Raw genomic sequence first — 19049 nt, forward strand, 5'->3', positions numbered from 1 at the left:
CAACCAATCAGAGCGCTCCTTACGTCCCACGGTGTGGCTAATTTGAATAGCCGCAGGATTTTTAAAATGAAGTTGTTAATCCAGCAGCTAATCCAAAATTAATCCCTGAGCGAACAGGAAAGGGAAATGGATTTTGAAATGCAGTTTATTAAACTGGAATTCAAAAATGTTTTTTGAAATGAAGTTTTTTAAAAGCATTTTAAAAATCAGTTTATTAAATTGGAATTCAAAAATGAATTTACAAATGGAGAATTTATTCTACAATTCATTATTTAAGCACAGAATTCTTTATTTTGATGTGCATGGCTCTTGTGGTCCTCCATACATAACAACATACTACATACTACTAAGTATGACAAATACTTTGTTACTGTGCTTAAATAGAATTTTCAGGTATCTGTACTTTATTTCATTAGTTATTTTTCTGACAACTTTTTACCCCTCTCTACATTTTGAAACAAATATCTGTACTTTGTACTCCTTACATTTTAAGAACAGTTAGTTTTGTTTCAAGGCATTTGAGGGCAGTTGTTATAACAGCAGGCCTTTAAACATCAAACCAATTTGAGCCTAAAGAGTAACACTTAAAAGACAATTCTGTTTGTGTATTAATTATACATAAAAAAAAAAAAGATGGAAAAGGCAAATAAACTTTTGCCATACTGAGGGGTTAAAGTGGGCCAGTGTTTTTTTTTTCTTTGTTGTTGTTATCTTGGCACAAAACCAGAACAACTGCAGGTGTCTGTAAGTTGTGTTCACAGTACTTCAGCATCTAGCAGAAGAGTAGCAAACATAGAGAGAGTAATATGTTTTAAATGGCAGGTAATTTCAAATTCTTTCAGCTGAACAAACCTCAGCAAACACACAAACTGTTTGCATGCAGTTTGTCACACAGTGTGTTGCTAGCTAAAGGTCCACCTGCTGTATTTCACAGGGATTAGAAAAGAAGGGATCTAACTTCACTCAGACACAAAGAAAGGACAAGAGAGGAAAAGGAGAGGTTAGATTTAAATGTAAGAACTGCTCAGAATTGATAAACTGGACATTTAAGGCTTACATGCAAGTCCTCATGTTTTTATAACAGATAGCGGGTGTGTACATGTGACATTATGATTTTTCATATGGTGAAACATGCTGAAAAACAAACTGAGGTAGACTGTGTTATTTAAAGATTGCATGAGCTAAATTAAATAATACTGTTAAAACCACTATAAGAATGAAAATGTAATAAAGAAGTCTGGAAAATGTGTAAATATATATACATTGAAAATACAACTTCAGCAACCAGCAACTATAACAGATTAATTTTTGATATATTGTTGAATAAATTTTTAAGACCATCTGTTATATAAAACACAAACTCACACATTCTTTAAAGTTAAAAATTATATTCTGATTCTGAGAAGTCACACTGTTAGACTTTTCATCTCCACTTTACGGTAACATACTGGCGTCACTGTTGCCAGCGTCATACCGTGACGCCGTATTACTGTAGCTTACCGTTCTGCAGGATGATACCGTTTTTTGCTGTTGTGGTATAATACTCTTGGACAAATTATGGTAACGCACCGTAGCTTTTTTTACGGTATCTCACTGGCGTCACTGTCGCCAGTGAGATACCGTTATGTCGTTATGTCGTAAATTACGTCAACAAAGTAACATTATACTGCGATTAAGAAATTGGTATACTACCGTTTCTTCACGGTATGTCACTGTATGCCCGCTGCAAGGTAATAAACTGCAATATATTTACAAGTAACTTACCGTTATCACGCATCATCAGTACCAAAAATATTAATCTCTGCTAGAGGATACCGTCCCAACAGGCGGTCATTTACTGTTTAACACGTCGTAATTTGCCGTAATTTAAGGAAATAGTACCATACTGTAAGAGACTGGAGGGTTAAAAAAATTGTATTGTATTTAAAAAAAAAAAGGTACCATTTATTTATTTATATAAAAACATATATATACCCATTAAAGATCGATTGATCGAGATAGATAGATACACACACACACACACACACAATAATTCATGTGCTTCACACCACTTTTTATTTCTGTTCTGATTTTTCCCTGCTGAAATACACATTTCCAAAATCAAAAACTGAAAAGAACTGAAAACATATTTTCATTGAGGAAGCACTTGTTTTTACTAAACCATGTAAGCCATTATTTCCTCAGATGGTTGTACAAACAAAAACAATATTATGTCATATCCATATCATGGCAGACAACATATGCTCAAGTGTTGGGTTTTCTCAGTTATATTTTGTAGGGTCTTAAACCTACAATGTGAAGTGCCTTGGCATTCATTTTGTTGGCACCATACAAATAAACTGAATTGTAATGAATATAATATCAAGCCCCACACTTCTGCCTCTATATACACTTTATCCAAAATACTGGCTCACACCACCAAATCAATGCACAAAGCAGGGTCCACAAGGACATGGATGAGCATGTGTGGAACTGAAGGAACTTGACTGACCTGCACTGAACCCTGATCTTGCTTTATGGACTGAGTTCATTGATTTGTAGGGTGAGCCAATACATGTGACAATTAAAGTGTAAGTAGCTGAAATAATTTTTAACAAACGGGTAAAAGAAGGAAAAAAAAAAAAAATCAAAACTGTTGCACTCAAAAAACCTATTGGACAGAGACAGCGTCTTGCAAGATGGCAAAAGAGCTTGTCTTCATTGTTGTTCGTCTTGTGTAAATGTCCAGAAAGCATGGGCCATGGACCGTCTGTGGAGACACAGGTAACAACACATTGGTCACTTAAATTATACAAGAAATTCACTAAAAATGGCAAAAACAGTTACCTAATTTGAAGTTTTCCACTCAAATTCAGTAAGCCGCTGGAGGAAAGTTGTGACATGAGGGTTAATGTGAACAACCTTTGGCTTCACAGTGGTCCCAGTCTTTCTGCTTGTCCCAACCTTGGAGGTACATTTTGTTCCCTCTTCAGGGTTTATCCTTGCAAAAAACCTTAAAACATGCCATAATAAATAGTAACATACAGTAACATTGAGTTGTGATTTGAAATAATGAGTTACTTAGGGATAATTTATTCATCATCTATCACTATTAGCTAACTGTTCAAACATACCTCTGAATTAGTTCCAATGTTGCACACGCTGACTCCTGGTATTCCAGGTTCAATACATAGAATGAACCAAAGAAGACTGACATCGTATCAGCAAAGGTGTTCTCTTTGTCCAGCTCAACAATTACACGTCCCTCTGCACTCACCATCCACCTGGTGGCGGTCATTGAACTTTGTCCTGTATGTATAGGGGCAACATGTTGTCATTATGCAACACAAAATAATTTCAATACTTCACTTCTTCACACTGTCTAGATAGTCATAAAGCAAATAGCTACGTACAGTTAATTATTAAACATAAGTCCGTTTTAACATATTAGAATTGTACATAATTGGGAATTATTCTGCACATTAAACACACCTAACAAAGAGTCAGCCCAATTAAATTACCGGAGATGAATCAACTGTATGGTTATTTTGGAGTTTATAGTTTGTGCTGCTGTTAAACTTTACAGTATTGACTTCAGTATTTCTGCTGTTGGTGTAGCTAGACTACCATGTTGATCAGTAATATGTAATATGAAATTTGATATTGTTACCTTGCTGGGTTCACTGAGACACATGTCCAACAACCTTGGTTTATAAAGGAAATTACAGAAATTTGAGCTACGAAAAAAGAGACTGGATACCTGTGCCAAACAGAAATTTTAATATGGTCTAATCAGCTCTATTTCATAAATGACTTCTTACCAAGCATAATCAGCCTTGGAGCGATTGGCAGGTTGCTCTCTGCTTCAAGGGACATCCTGGTAGATGTTTCCTGCCAGAAAAAGGACCAAGACATTTTATGTAACAAAAAACAAAACAAAAACAGGACAGCAATCAACAGCATTAAACATAGAGCTGTATGAAAAAAGCTTACATCTGCTAAGACAAAGAGGGGGTCTTCATCTTCCTTATAGTACTTCATCATGAGAAGTATGGCTGCTGTGCCAACCTTGTTGTTGGTCAAAACTCCCTCACTTTCTATCTGCTGGATGAGTGTCCTTATACCAAGGTTCCATTTGAGCTTCTGGCTGGAGAAATAGTTAATAATCCTTCTGCCTTTGGTTATGAGGGCCTGACCTAAGTGCTCACTGATATCGATGCCTGTGAGTTTGTAAAAGTGGTTCAAAAAACCTTTCTGAGTAAACAAGAATGGCCACTGCTCCTGAATTTCAGGTACTGAAAGTGAGGGACAACTGTTGATAAGCTGCCGCTGAGAAATATATGTGAGGCACATGAAGTCATCCACATCAGGTCTCTCCACAGCTCCAGGTCCTTCTGAATTAAAAATTGTTAACAAGATGTGCTTCTTTTCCTCTATAGAAGCTGGTGTTTCCCCATCAGGAAGTTCAACTGGCTGCCAATTTATACAACCATAGCTATCAACAAGGCATCTAACTTTTTTAGGTGAGGTCGCATTACTGTTGGGACTGCAGTCTTCCTCATTCCTGGTTCTCTTTTTTTGACGAAGTCTATGTGTTGTATTATCTTGATTAACATGTTCAACTCTAGATTTGATGCTTCTTAGTAGTGAATGATGTCCACAACCCAGTCTTTCTCCCTTTTCAGTAAAATCTGCAAATGTTTGAGGGTATCTGTTTACAATGATTTTAGCAACTTCTTCACAAGATGCACGTTTAGGGTTCCTGCAGTGAACTTGCATGGCCTCCACAACAATTCTAACCATACTTATCCTGTTCTCTGGATGAGCTCTGTCTCCTCTTGTGATTGCATGCGACAGTCGGAGTGGAAATCTTTCCCAAGGAATCTGTAAGTGTGAGACCCAAGAGCTGGAGTAATGGTTGTACATAGTGGTGGACGTGGAGGAGGAGTGAGGTGGATGGCTTGATGTTTCAGCTGATGCAGCAGGGCAAGGCTCCAGGGTAATGGTGTCATTCAGGTTCTCTGGTCTGTTGCCATCTAAACAAATAAATAAATAAAGATCATTGGAAAAGTTACCTTAAAAAGCTACTATGTCAACAAATATGTCCTCACTAAAAGATGAACCATTCAATTAGGATTGAGTAGTAACGGCAAGGCAGTTTTTGGGGACCTTGTCTGAAGATGAAAAGAAGCAATCCCAGGACTGCAAAAGAACTACAAACTCAAGGTCTTGCATTTAAAGGACCATAAGTCAATATATTTTACAGTATTTCACAATTTCAAACCCTTAGTTGTACCACTACCAATGAAAGGTTAATGGTGTTAGATTTAGTGTCTACTTTTGTTTATGTTTTCCGTGTTAATTATCTACCAGACAATGTGAGCCCCAAAACGCTCTTCAATATTATACTGTCAAAGTACATGTGTAGTATGGTGAAGAGAAAAAAAAGCTAATCAGTGACATATGAGTCTATGAGTGACCTTCAAATCATAGACTCAAGTCTATGATTTGTACAGAACCTACACAAAACCTCCTTTAAATGCAAGAAGTAGTTTACGTATCAGAATTGGTGTGAGAAAGGGTTTGAGATCGTCCGCCTCTACAAACACTTTTACTTTTTTGTTGTACACCAATAACGTCCGTCAGATGTTCTACAATGCAGATTATTTTCTCTCTGTCTAGTGTTGGCAGGAGGCTTGTAAGTTCCTCTTCAATTTCCATCCCTGAAAGAGAATTAAGAGGAAACTGAATGGTGTAGGGAGACAACAAAAAGGCCTGCCATGTTATAAAGTGGTGGTGGGTAATAATCCATCAGACTGTCAGCATTTACACAAACACTTCTTTCTGTACGGCAACGCAAGCAGTGAAGTCCAAGGTCAATGAGGAGTACTGAGTGAAGCAACTCGAGCACAAAGTACAATTCAGAATCGTTAACAAGTATAACAGCTATCTTCCCAAAAACCAAGCCATCATCAGTGTAATCTACAATGGAAACATAGCCTTTGACATACTTGGTACCTTTGTAGACAACTGCTGACACATCCAAAGTTTGCCACAGCTTCTTGAATGAGAGCGTTGTAAAGATGATCATTCTAATCTCTTGTTTCTCCAATCATTTGAACTATAGGTGGAAACATTTGGCCCACTGAGAGGTAGGACTGCAGTAACTGATGCTGTTCAGTCTTGCATAAGTTGACGAAGTTATGCAAGACTGAACTTGTACATGCTTTGAAATACGAGTGCTTGCTCTCAAACCTAAGGGTGCACAAACGAATGAGTGGTCCAAAGTGAAGGATAAGCTCTGCATAATGTAACAAATAGTGATGTTTTGCTTTTAAAGCTTTGTCAGGAAACCTACTGTGTCTCAGATATATATAGTCCTCTATGAAAAAAGTTCTTGATTGATTTTGTCCACTTCTGCTTATGGAATATTAAATGAAGACAGTTTGTCAGACAGTATTGCAAGAACATCGTGCATTGCACTGAGAAGATCCTGAAATTCCTCTATGATGCTCTGTATAGTGCTGGTTGGTAAGAGCATTTTAGCCTGCATTTTTAAATGACACAAAGCCAACTGTCTTCTAATAGACTAACTGTGTCCTGTCCTTGTATTATAGCAAATTCCCCAATTTCATGTTGCCTTGACTGCTAAACTGTCTACTTATGTTTTCGAGAAATACGGCTGGAAAATGATGTTCGGACACTGAAGTATTTAGAGCAATCTTCAAATGGACATAATACTTTTTTCCCGTCTTTGATGTGAAATCTGAGATGGGCACAGAGTTGTAAAGTTTTGTGCAGCATACCCACATCCAGGAACTTGACAGCTGAGGTCACCAGTGAACTTATAAAACTTCTCCTCAGTGGTCTCCCTTCTTGTTCTGTGATTCCTAGGCATATGTGAATGAAAGGCAGAAAATGTTCTGAAAGTGGCAGGACAGTTCTCAGTTCCACAAGAAAGCCTATAGTTAGCTACATGTTTGTGGCTTTTAACATGCAAACTGAACAATATAAATTTGTGTGCACGGAAGCCACAAAATTTACAAATACACATAGTTGCAAAAAGTTCAATGACCAATTACCTTTCCTAAATGACATATGCAATGCAAAAAAAAAAATAAGAAAGAAAAATAAGAGTATTGTCAATAGGGACCAATTCCCAGTTTTTACATGATCAAAATTATTAACAAAAGGCTTCAATAAACAGAAAATGTGTGCTGACAAAAGACAAGAGAGCAGTGCACAAAAAGATATTTGAGCTCGACGCCTTAATGCGTTTAGCCTAAGTCAGCACTTCGCACTGTACAGGTAGTACAAGCACACCTGAAAACACTGACCAGCTAACAGCTTTAAGCATTTGGGCGCAACCTCGGTAGTTCACCGATTCACCTGTTGCAAACGTCCAATTTTCTATCAAGTCTCATAAATCCATCGGCAACTATTACCTAACTAGTCTTTTGAGTCTCCACATTCATAGATATTGATATTTTGTCTTAGCATTTGAATGAAAATAACCTGGCACGGTAGCTTAAAAGTCAAAACAAACAGTAATAAGAACGCATTTCTGACTTCTCTCGAATAAGTGAAAAAACACTTACCTTCAGACTGATTAGCTGGTGTCAATCCAACTTTAATGTTTCCCATGTCAGTCCGTTTTAGGGAAAAAGTGTTAAGTTTAGTTGTTTCATTTACTTTTGAGATACTCCCTCATGGACGAGAAATTTGGAGTCTAGTAGAGTTGTCACAAATAGCATACGATCTTCAGATATAATCCAATCAACCGTGCATTTAACCTGACTGAACTCCATCCAGTTACCTCTGACTACTTCTAAGTTGCACATGTTAACGGTCCGTAAATTATCTCTGTTGTTCTTCCACCATCTCATCATCACTCTGAAAAGCTAAGAAAAGCAGATCAATATTTTCTTCTTGTTGTTATTTAATGGTGGTTGGCAACCAGCGAAAGGAGCATTAGCCACCTCGATCAATATCTTCTGTCCGCCATTGTTGTTTTGGAAATGTGCGCCATACGTCACGTTGTACGTCAGGTAAAGGTGTGGTCTCGACTATTGCTCTCCCATTGGGATGTGTAACCAGTGCTACACACACCTGTCGCATAACACGCTTTAAAAACGTAACATTCGCTTTAAAAACACAACCCAACGCGCTAAACATGAACAAACAAAAACACCCGTGTTACATTATCATGTATATCCAGGACATCTCTTCTGAACCAAAATGAAGTGGTGCTACAAGGAGAGAGTGCATTTTATAGCAGTCTGGCCTGCCACAAAATGCACCGCTAAAATACAGTTTCTGCTTGTCCCAGAATTTATTAAATTTGAGAGTGAAGTTGTGGGACTGATGCTGGTTAGTGGTGTAGGTTTCATGGATGTGACACCTGAACTTGTGTAAAATGACCACCAGAGCATATTCCGAGACTTCTGGTTAGTTCACTGTAGTTAGGCAGAGGTGTCTTAAAAGTACCACCTTATACAGAAAAAAAGAAGTTCCAGTATAAAAAACAATAAGAAGAGAAAAAAGCTACACCCTGCTAAATGAAGTAACTTTTAAACATTACTCTAAATGTAACATATAGAAAGGAAATCAGTCTAAGTATATGTTACCTAGTAAGTATATTACTAATGCTTCTTGGGGACTACATTGGCCCCCGTTTTAGTATATAGAAGTATACTTGAAATGAACTTTTAGATGTACTTTTTGTTCACTATAACTGTACTAGCATAATGTCCTTTCCAGTCTATAAGAGTATACTTAAAATATACTCTACTCTAACACAATACTAAACTTACAAGTATACTATTGATTTACTTTTTAGTTTATATTTGGCTTACTTCTGGTTGAAACATAGTAATTAAAATCCAGTTGAAACATATTTTTCACATGTAACAAATCACTCCATTCCCCAGACAGTCAGATAGTAGTTCCAACTATCAGAAGGCTTCCTTTGCAGAGAACTACACTCATAGTTCACGTACCAGAATTATATTGCAAACAGGTGAGAAAATGATTTGAGAGTTGAGGTTTATTAACTATTAACCCTTTTCACTTACGGTTTAAACATTTATTTTTATCCCACTTACTCTGTTCAGAAGGTAAAAGACATTACACAAGAATTTGTGACAAATTCTTGTTTAAAACATCAATTATTTGTTTCATAGTTGTTTTAATTTTACAGTTAAAGCATTGTAATGCTTGCTGGGTATTTCGTTGTACTTCTTAGTATACTTCAGTTATACTTCAAATACTTCAAATAGTGTAGCTGCAACTTACTCAAGTTAAAAATGATGCTGTATATTGTAGTTTACATGTGATACTACTCTCACAATGAATTGCATTTTATGGTAATACACTCTGAATGAGGATTTAGGGATTTAGGTAATTACTCTTAGATCTACAGTAGAAAACAACAGAAATCCCAATTGTGTAATAGTATAATCTCAGTAACATCACCAATTGTTACATTTGCTGTATTTTACAGCTGTTTCCATGAGTTACCGTAAAAATAATGTAATCTCATGGAATTTTCCCACAATTACTTGCAAATTACAGTACTAAACTGCAAACATCCTTTAGAGTTTTTTACTGTTGGTTTTGCAGTACTAAGCTATGGAAATTACTGCAAAGGCTAACAGTGCAGCGATGAATGACAACTGTCAAAAGTGGTCACGTGAGGACCAGAACTAGACCACAGAACAATTGAAGAAAGTGTGGTGTAGACTATGGTGTAGAGATAAGACATTTGTACCAACCTTGGTTAACACTGCTTAATATAAATCATCGCTGGAATATTTTAGATGAGGACGCTGTTGACAAACTAGCTAGTGGGTCTTCAGGGTAACGCTACGAGAGTGTCTCTCAGTATGGGCCAGAAGAAAGCACTGACACCTGAGGAAGGTGATGTTATTAAGAAGTCACTGGAGTTTATGACAAAGGAAATTTCTGCTGTCAAACTGCAACAGAAACCATCCTGGACCTCGGTGGAGGAAGTTAAGGCTCGCCGTATCCTGAACGCTGAGCTGGCATACCTGGAGAAAGAGTAGGAGATTTGGAGCAGTACATCCAGATGAATGATGTGATCATCACCGGCTTTGCATCAAACCTCGGACATATGCTCGGGCGGTGGCCTATGGCAATGTGGGTGAGCCCGGAGAGGAAGATGTCAGCTCCATGGAGCATCAAGTGGTTACCTTTCTATGGTTCAAAGGTGTTGAAGTGGACTATAACAACATTGAGGCTTGCCACCCTCTACAACAGTGAAAAACTGACAGTGACAAATCAGCCATCATTGTAAAAATTTTTAACAGAAAATTGCAATAATAAAATCAGCAGGAAAGCGTGTTACTTGAAGAAACAGGGAAAAATTCTAAGTGCATGGATCACAAACTGTAAAGTATTCATTAAACTCAGTAGAACACCGGAACAAGCCAAAGTATTGGTCATTAGAAACATTGAAGAGCTGGACAAATACTGATGTTCATCTTACACTGGAGGTATGAATACACATGTGACTTGACACACAACACACCACATAGCACAGTCTGAAAAAAACTTCATCTTCATCTTGAATTTACACCCTAAAATAACGAGGCCAAGCAGAATTACACCTCATTGTGCCACCTTAATTGACAATATTTTCACCAACAACATGGAAAACAACATTGTGAGTAGGGATGGGTACCGGTGTCCGGTGCCATGATGGCACCGGTTCTGACATCAACGGTAGTAACCAGACCGAAAAGCAGCGCACATTTCGGTGCTTTATTTCGGTGCTTTTTTTTCCTGAGCCAATTCTAGCCAATCATTTTACGTTTCCGAGGATAGTAGGCGGGGCCAGGTACGTACGTTCTTTTAGAGCAGAGCTACAGATTAAAAATGCCTAAGGCGAAGCGGTCAAAAGTCTGGCTGTACTTCACAGCAAAATATGCAAACTCAGCAGCCTGCAACAAGTGCTTTAAGGTGATACTGTGCAAAGGAGGTAACTCCTCGAATCCGATGAAACACCTGGCGACGCATAGCGGGTTTTTTTTTTAAAGCCGAGAAATGCGCCGTGTTTGATAGCTTGCTGTGAGACCTCACACCGTGCACATCTACTGCGGGTGTGTTACCTGTTATCGGAGTTAGCAACATCCCCCAAAAACCCGAAGAGTAGAGTCCTGGCCCCTAGCCCTGCCAGTGTAGCAGAAATGATGACGGATGATGATGGCAGCAGCAGCAGCAGCAGCCGTTCTTCTCTGCGTGAGTAGCTTAATGTTGTTCGTGTGTAATTTACGTTGAGTACGCTAACCACATTATTACATTAATGCATGTAACTAGCAAACACCATCGTAGTTACATGCGGCTGTCTTCTTGTTTGATGGCAGATACTCCCTTCACCCTGGCCAAAAAGGCTAAAATGACCAAAGAAAAAGTGGAAAACAGTTAAACATGAGATATATGCCCTATAGCTGAAGAAAAGGCTTACATTGTTATCTTTTTTTTTTACAAAAAAACAGCTAAACATGAGATGTTTTTGGACAAAGTTTGTGTTTTTTCCATTGATTAAGCACTGCTTCGAGCCAAGAGTGATACCATATATGCCCTATAGCTGCAGAAAAGGCTAACATTGTTATCTTTTTACAAAAAAAACAGCTGAACATGAGAGGTTTTTGGACCAATTTTGTGTTCTCCATTCTTTAAGCACCGGTTTGAGCACCGTTTAAGCACCGGCACCGTTTCAAAAGTACCGGTTTGGCACCGGTATCGGATAAAACCTAAACGATACCCATCCCTAATTGTGAGTGGATTATTAATTAATGACATCAGTGATCACTTACCAGTTTTTGCAGTTTATGACACTAATTACAAGAGAAATCATCTAGAGCAGGGGTCTCAAACTTAAATGAGCTGTGGGCCACTGCTGGCACTGTCATCTCATGTGAGGGCTGATAGGTTTGTAGCTTAACCCTATTCGCTGGAACGTTGAAGGCAATGTAATTACACAGCAAGCAAGACACGAGTAGGCAACATTCTTTATGGTTCACGTGCACGGGAGAGAACTGGACAGGCGCCGTTCCTTCGCTTGACCCCAGTTGCTCTCGTCCGCTCCCCCGTAACACTGCTCTTTTATTGTGGTTCCATGAATATGCATAGGGTCATTAACATATAACAGCATACCCAGGTATACATGTGAACAAAGAATACCCTGTGTCTGTGTGTGTGTGTGTGTGTGTGTGTGTGTGTGTGTGTGTGCATAAAATGACTTCCTAACCCTGCTGGCCTGGAAGTCCAGCAGTTCATCTAAACAAAATGCACTTAGCCTAAAACAGGCATAGATACGTTTATCCTACCATAAAACAATAAGACAAGGTACGACCTCTCCCATGCTCCCAGGATGTGGGTGTGAAAGCCAGAGTGCTCTGGAATGCACACAACGTGTGTCTGCAGACTACTAAGGATCAAACCTCTATTAATCTACAACTAATTATAAAACTCTAAGCATATATGAGTAGATATTTCTAAGCATAAATGACAATCAACAATACAAAACCTAACAAGGGCCACTTTAGTGTTAAAGTAGTACAAAAAAACAAACAAACTCAACAAACAAACTTTTTTTCTCACTCTTAACTAACTGAAGCCTTCTACCAAATAAACAAATTGGTGCTCTCTTTCTGGCCAGACACTTGACAGTACTTCTGCTATACTTCTGCTTCTGCTATATATAAATAAAAATCATATTTTGCATGGTTGGATCTTAACAAGGTTCCAACAAGAAGCAATGGAAGTGAGACAAAACATTTTTTGAGCATCCAATTTATTGAAAACATCGCTTAAACTGAAACAGACTGTTTTGCAGCTGATCAAAAGTTTAGGACCACACCTCCAAAAAAACCTGTAAACCCCCCAAAACAGAAATCCAAGTTCCAAACATGAACTTGGTGATGAGTAGTTCCATTTTATTGTAAACAGTGTAAGTACAAAACATCAACTGATTGTAACAATATTGATATGAAATTTGTCAAGAAGGGTCATAGAAGAAATCTCATAACCGCTAAAATAAATCTGCAACTTATCATTTCAGATTGTTAAAGGGTTGTACTGCACTGGGTGAAAAATTGTTTAAGTGACAGGAAACAATTGGTCAAGCTGGGTGAATATTCCTCATCACACTTGGACATTGCATGTGGTGTTCCACAAGGCTAGGTCCAAGAATATGTATTATTGATATAAATGATATTTGTAACCTATCTGATATATTAAAATTAGTGTTATTTGCAGATGACACAAATATTTTTTGTTCTGGGGGGAATCTAAAGGAGTTCCAGGATACGATTGCTTAAGAAATGTGTAAAATTAAAACACAGGACAAAACTGAAACTAAATCTAAAATCGTCTTATTTGGGAATTGTTGGAATTTATGTTTATCTGTAAGGCTAATATCTCATAATTAGCATCACATATTTGTATTTTTTCTTTTACTACACACAGTGTATTGTGGAGAAGTTTTGGAAGTAGACTGTTACTCTGATACTACCAGACACAGCCTAAGACCCCTCTCAGGAATGGGACCTTGGTCTTAAATCTGCTCTTATGGAATGCACCCTAGCTCCGTTTTAAAGCAAGAGGATAGCAGGAGGTTGCTATGGTGATGGGTAAGGTGGCGTCTACACACGAGAAGTAGCCAGAAAGCAGCAGAAGAAACCTGAGCCAACATCAGACCTAAGGCCACCCTAAACTGTTTTGACCAATCACCTTAGTGTCCACTTTAGCACACATAATAAGAAGGATTTGCTGTCCAGGTGATTTCCCATTAACCAGGTAAAATCATGGGTAAGTTACTTTAAAAAAGTAATTAATTACTAATTACTAATTACTTGGTCAATATTGTATTTAAAATACTTATCTAATTACTGTGTCAGAAAAGTAACTTAATTACTAAATAAGTAATTTAACTACATACTTCTTAAAGTCCCTATAAACCTTGAGTGGGCAAACAATAGAAATTAAACTCTTTAAATAATAAATACATTTTTTTAAAGACGGAGACTCTGTGTCTCTTCCACAATGTAGCCTGCAATCATTTTTTTAAGCTCACCTTCAGACGCTTTCTGTGCTGGTGAAGTAAAATCAAGTTTTGCCTGCTTAGCAGGAGTTGCCGCGGTGTTATCCATGGATGATGAACAAGGATCACTCAGAAGTGTTCATCTATGCTCTCGTGTCAGGCGCTTCATTAGATTACTCGTGCTATTAACAGCAGTCGAAAGTTTTTTCTCCCCAGGACATAGCTTACATATTACTGTAATATTCTTGTCTGCTTGTTTCAGAAAAGTGAAGAGACGGGAATATGTCCATTTCAAAAAACAGCCACACGCTTCAGCCGAGTCCGACAGCTTCCGCTTTAGAATACGACTATGCAGCAAACTGGCGCGAAATGACGTGCAGCTGCACTACAGCGATGTTAAAGCGGCAGAGTTTACTTCTACGTTTAGAAGATAAATTATTGAAATTAAATAATGATATTCAGCGAGTTTAATTATTTTACAATGTAACGCAAGTACATTGTAAGTAACTGTAATTAAAATACCTAAAAATGAACAGTAATTAGTTACTCTACTTTTTCAGTGGAAAAGTAATTTAATTACAGTAATGCGTTACACCCAACACTGGGTAAAATAAATATTTATGCAGATATTTTGCAAATATTTATTTTTCATTGTTTAATGACATAGTGCTTTTTTCCAATTTATCTTTTTAATTCAGGTCAAGGCTCCGCTACACACTCTGAAAGCCCAAAGGCGATATAAGGATGACAGCTCACGACATTTTTTGTTTGCTACATGGAAAAGTTCAGCTTTATAATTGTGTTTCTTTATTGTTATTACGTTTTTAAGAGTTCAAAATGTTCAAAATGTAAAACTCCTCATGGATTTTCAGTTGGAGCAAAACCCTTTTTCATACCCAGTCACAGGATACATTTCCTCACGTTATTTCACAAGAGCATCAACTCAGATGTTACTGCTGGCCTGACAGGAGCCATGACAGCAGCACCATACAGGAGGCTTTGAGGCGACTGATCTTGTGGCTCATTCCATGTGTGTTCCACTTTTGTAAATGTTGAGAAAAAGAAAAAAGAAAGCCATTGCTTTTAGAAAACTGTTATGTAATATAGAAATATGTTTGAAATGACTGTATTAAATATATCTTACGTGTGCCGTTCACAAATATAGAAGTGGTTTCAGTGCTGAAGGGTGTTATCTTGGCTGCATAGATCAAAACTTGTGCAGTCTCATTTGCATTAGGGACCAGTGACAATGCAAATCCAATGTCCATGTCATTGATAATGGATCCATTACTGCAAAAGGAATAACCCCAAACTTTATTTTTTTACTTTATTTAGTTTAAATATTTGTGAAATTGTATACCATAAACAATTTACCTGAATGCAATAACATTGATGAAGTGGAATGAAGGACATCTTGCCTGGTAAAAAGGTTCAAGTTGCAGAAATATGAAAAAACACATTGTAAGTATGTATGCTTTGCTTTTTTGGATTGTGCTGCTTCACTTCCATGTTATTTGTGATATGTCATTTGCACTATATCATAGTACAATTAATAGTTAATACTTTCTTTCTGTTTATCCAGCTGCCCATTTTTTTGAATGACTAGCACATAAGGATTATGTTACAGGTCACATTTATGCTTTATCTTTTATCTTTAACTGAGAAAAGCATGGCATCAACTTGGAAAAAATAGAAACACCAGGAGAATTTAAGTTCAGTTTATGTCATGGTAGAAATGTTTTTTGCACATTGTTTATTTGATCTAATCTATATGATTCTTTTTTATCTCAGTCTGTATAATCTTATTAACAATGGAAAAATTGTTGACTTGAAGAGAATTCATAAATATATGGGCAGAAAAAGGATGACCATACAATTTTTTTAATGGTATGCTACAAACAGTGATGGGTAAGTTACTTTAAAAAAGTAATTAATTACTAATTACTTAATCAATATTGTATTTAAAATACTTATCTAATTACTGTGTCTGAAAAGTAACTTAATTACTCAATAAGTAATTTAACTAAATACTTCTTAAAATCCCTATAAACCTTGAGTGGACAAACAATAGAAATTAAATTCTTTAAATAATAAATAATTTTTTTTTTTTTAAAAACATACGAGTCAACATGAAATAGCCTTTTAGCTTTCTGAATCATCTTTATTACATTTTATAAAAAAAACATTCTATAATAATTAAACTTTTTTAGTAAGAAATGTAACTTTCTTTAGGTAAGGAACACAATTCCTGAATAACATACATGTGTGAATGTAAGATGAAAGCACATAGGAAAACCATAGAAGAAAGTGTTGAATGACGCAAGTTGTATAAAGTGCTTTGAGTGGTCAGAGTAGAAAGGTTCTGTATAAAAAACAATCCGTTTACCATTTAGACCCCAATATTAACTGAACATCGGGAGAGGAGGTGCCTACGTTACTTTTTGGAACAGCTGAGAAAAGAAAGCTGCAAGTGACACTGATCAAACACTAAATACCAGGAAAGATGGCACTACAAAAATTCTGTAATGCATTTGGAGACTTTTTTGTGTTTGGAATTGCACATCATATTTAACAATTACATTCAGAATGTCAATACAAATCCCTCCAGATTTCTGTTAGAATTGAAAACAAAAAAAATCTGAATGAAATGGAATGGTAAAAGCTACATCAGAAGTATCAAAAGTAGACTGAAAGGGCTTAAAGTGACGTCCATATTCGCAGGACTTTAAAGACTTTGAGTCCTTTAATTACATTTGTAATTAAAGTAATTACATTCCTTTTTATTACATTTGTTGTTTGGATTTTTATGCACTAGATTTAAATAGTACTGCTTTTTGTTTTTATTCACAGGTTGGTCAGTATATCTGCACATGAATCTTTCAGAGAGGACACAAATTGACAAAAACGGATATTTCAATTACTCACTTTTTGCTTTTCTTTCATCCAAATTGTAAACATAGGGGAGTCATTTTTAGGGACTTAACACTGACAGTAAGTCATTAAGACTTTAGAATGAGATTATATTTAGGATCTATGACATTAGTTGAGGATGTGAACTCAGCTATTATCTTTTAACAATGATTCATAAGTAAAACTTGAGGAACATGACACAGATCTGTTTTAAGGTACATCTATCAATAGATACTAATGAAAAGCAGAAAGCAGAATCAAAAGAGAAAAAAACAGGTCTTTTCAAATAAATTGGTTATTGGTTTTCATTTTAAAAACTGCAATGTTTTTAATAGTTTAACTGCAAAACATGGAGAGAAAAAAGGCTCCGTCCTTTCATGGCATTTACATATGACATCATAATCAAATTTTATTAATGATAATGAAAACATTTTTTAAATGCAGAAATAAGAACACGAGTACAGTAATATCAAGTAAAATAAGGTACACATAAAAAAAAATTCTTTCTTACAGTTTCTTACAAAAGGACAATTTAGCTAAAAAAGATTTAAGTACACACTTAAAACAAAATGTGCGTGCGGGCATACGTGCGTGTGTCCATGCATGCGGGTATCCGTGCATGTGTGTGTGTGCTTGTTTCAAATGCATATGCCTAATGGTTGAAAACAGGGTGATCTTATAAAACAGCTTCAACAGAAAGCAATTATTAACCAAATGAAATCCACATTGTTTTTAAAGTTTTACTAATCAACTTTAATTAACAGTTGGCATTTAACAAAGCAATTCTTTTCAATTCTTCTACAATTATTTTACTTAACTGCAGGCATAAGTGTTTTAGTCACAGTATGGGATGTCACTTAACTATGCAAGAGAATGACAGCTTACCCACTGAAATACAGCGCACCTTATAATTTTTTTTTTATTTTTGCACAGACACAGAAAAAACATGTGGCTAAGGTGACAAGGAGAGCCATGTCATTTATCACATTTTTTTTCCACTTCTGGATACAAATCAGAAAGTCTAGACTTAGAAAAATGCGCCCTGTGTATGACCTGATAAGGTCCAAGACCTTAACCGTTAGCACTGTTGCCGCACAGCAAAAAGGTCCTGAGTTCAATTCCACCATCAGGCCGGGGTCTTTCTGTGTAGAGTTTGCATGTTCTCCTCGTGTTTGCGTGGGTTCCCTCCGGGTACTCCGGCTTCCTCCCACCGTCCAAAGACATGCAGTTAGTGGGGATAGGTTAATTGATTAATCCAAATTGTCCATAGGTGTGAATGTGAGCGAGAATGGTTGTCTGTCCCTGTGTGTTAGCCCTGCGGCAGACTGGCGACCTGTCCAGGGTGTACCCCGCCTCTCACCCTATGACAGCTGGGATAGGCTCCAGCGCCCCCCACGACCCTGAAAAGGATAAGCGGAAGCGAATGGATGGATGGATAGTTTCCCACTGCTGTTCTGGAGGTAAAGAGGGGAAATTTGGGAAACACTTGGCAACAAAATTTCAAATTTGAATATAGCGAAACAAATGGGTAATAGGGAGACCATAACGAGAAGACAAATTGGCAAAACTATCGAAGACACCATCCACATATGATTGTTTGAACTGTTTTATACCCTTGTCACACCACACTGACAATGTCGAGTCCAAGAGTGAAGGGGGGAAAAAAATGGTTGTCGTTTAGAGGAACTGAGGAAGATGGCATTACAAAATTAAAGTGCCGTCTAAACTGAAACCAGATCTTGATTGTGTTAAGAACCACCTGATTATCAGTATACAGAGAGGGTTTTATGGGTAAAGAGGAATAGAGCAAAGCTGGTATAGAGGAACCCTTACATGATGATAGCTCCAATTTACACCACGAGGAACCAGAAGAGTTTAGCCAGTAGCAAAGTTTATGGATGTGAGCGGCCAAGTAGTAAGCTAGAAAATTAGATAATGCAAGTCCTCCACTAAATCTGTATCTCTGCAGTAAAGTTTTAGAAAACCTAAGCGGCTTCCCTCCCCAAATGAAAGAACCAATAATCTTGTCCAGTGAAACAAAAAAAAGTTTCGGCAAAAATAAGGGAATCGACTGAAATAAAAATAAAAATTTTGG

General features: G+C 37.0%; 1 protein-coding gene across 1 annotated transcript in view; it reads right to left on the minus strand.

The window, feature by feature from the left end:
• Nucleotides 1–2642: 2642 nt before the first annotated feature.
• Nucleotides 2643–19049, minus strand: part of LOC134624022 (uncharacterized) — a 45078-nt gene continuing 28671 nt past the window's right edge. Inside the window, exons 3-7 of the mRNA XM_063469015.2 lie at nucleotides 3973–5015; nucleotides 3801–3870; nucleotides 3114–3288; nucleotides 2827–2992; nucleotides 2643–2749 (exon numbers count right to left, since the gene is read on the minus strand). Coding sequence (XP_063325085.2) covers nucleotides 2827–2992; nucleotides 3114–3288; nucleotides 3801–3870; nucleotides 3973–5015 — 1454 coding nt within the window. The 3' untranslated portion in view covers nucleotides 2643–2749. The remainder of the gene's footprint in view (nucleotides 2750–2826; nucleotides 2993–3113; nucleotides 3289–3800; nucleotides 3871–3972; nucleotides 5016–19049) is intronic.

This window comes from Pelmatolapia mariae, linkage group LG3_W (genome assembly GCF_036321145.2).
Source record: "Pelmatolapia mariae isolate MD_Pm_ZW linkage group LG3_W, Pm_UMD_F_2, whole genome shotgun sequence".
Taxonomy (NCBI): Eukaryota; Metazoa; Chordata; class Actinopteri; order Cichliformes; family Cichlidae; genus Pelmatolapia; species Pelmatolapia mariae.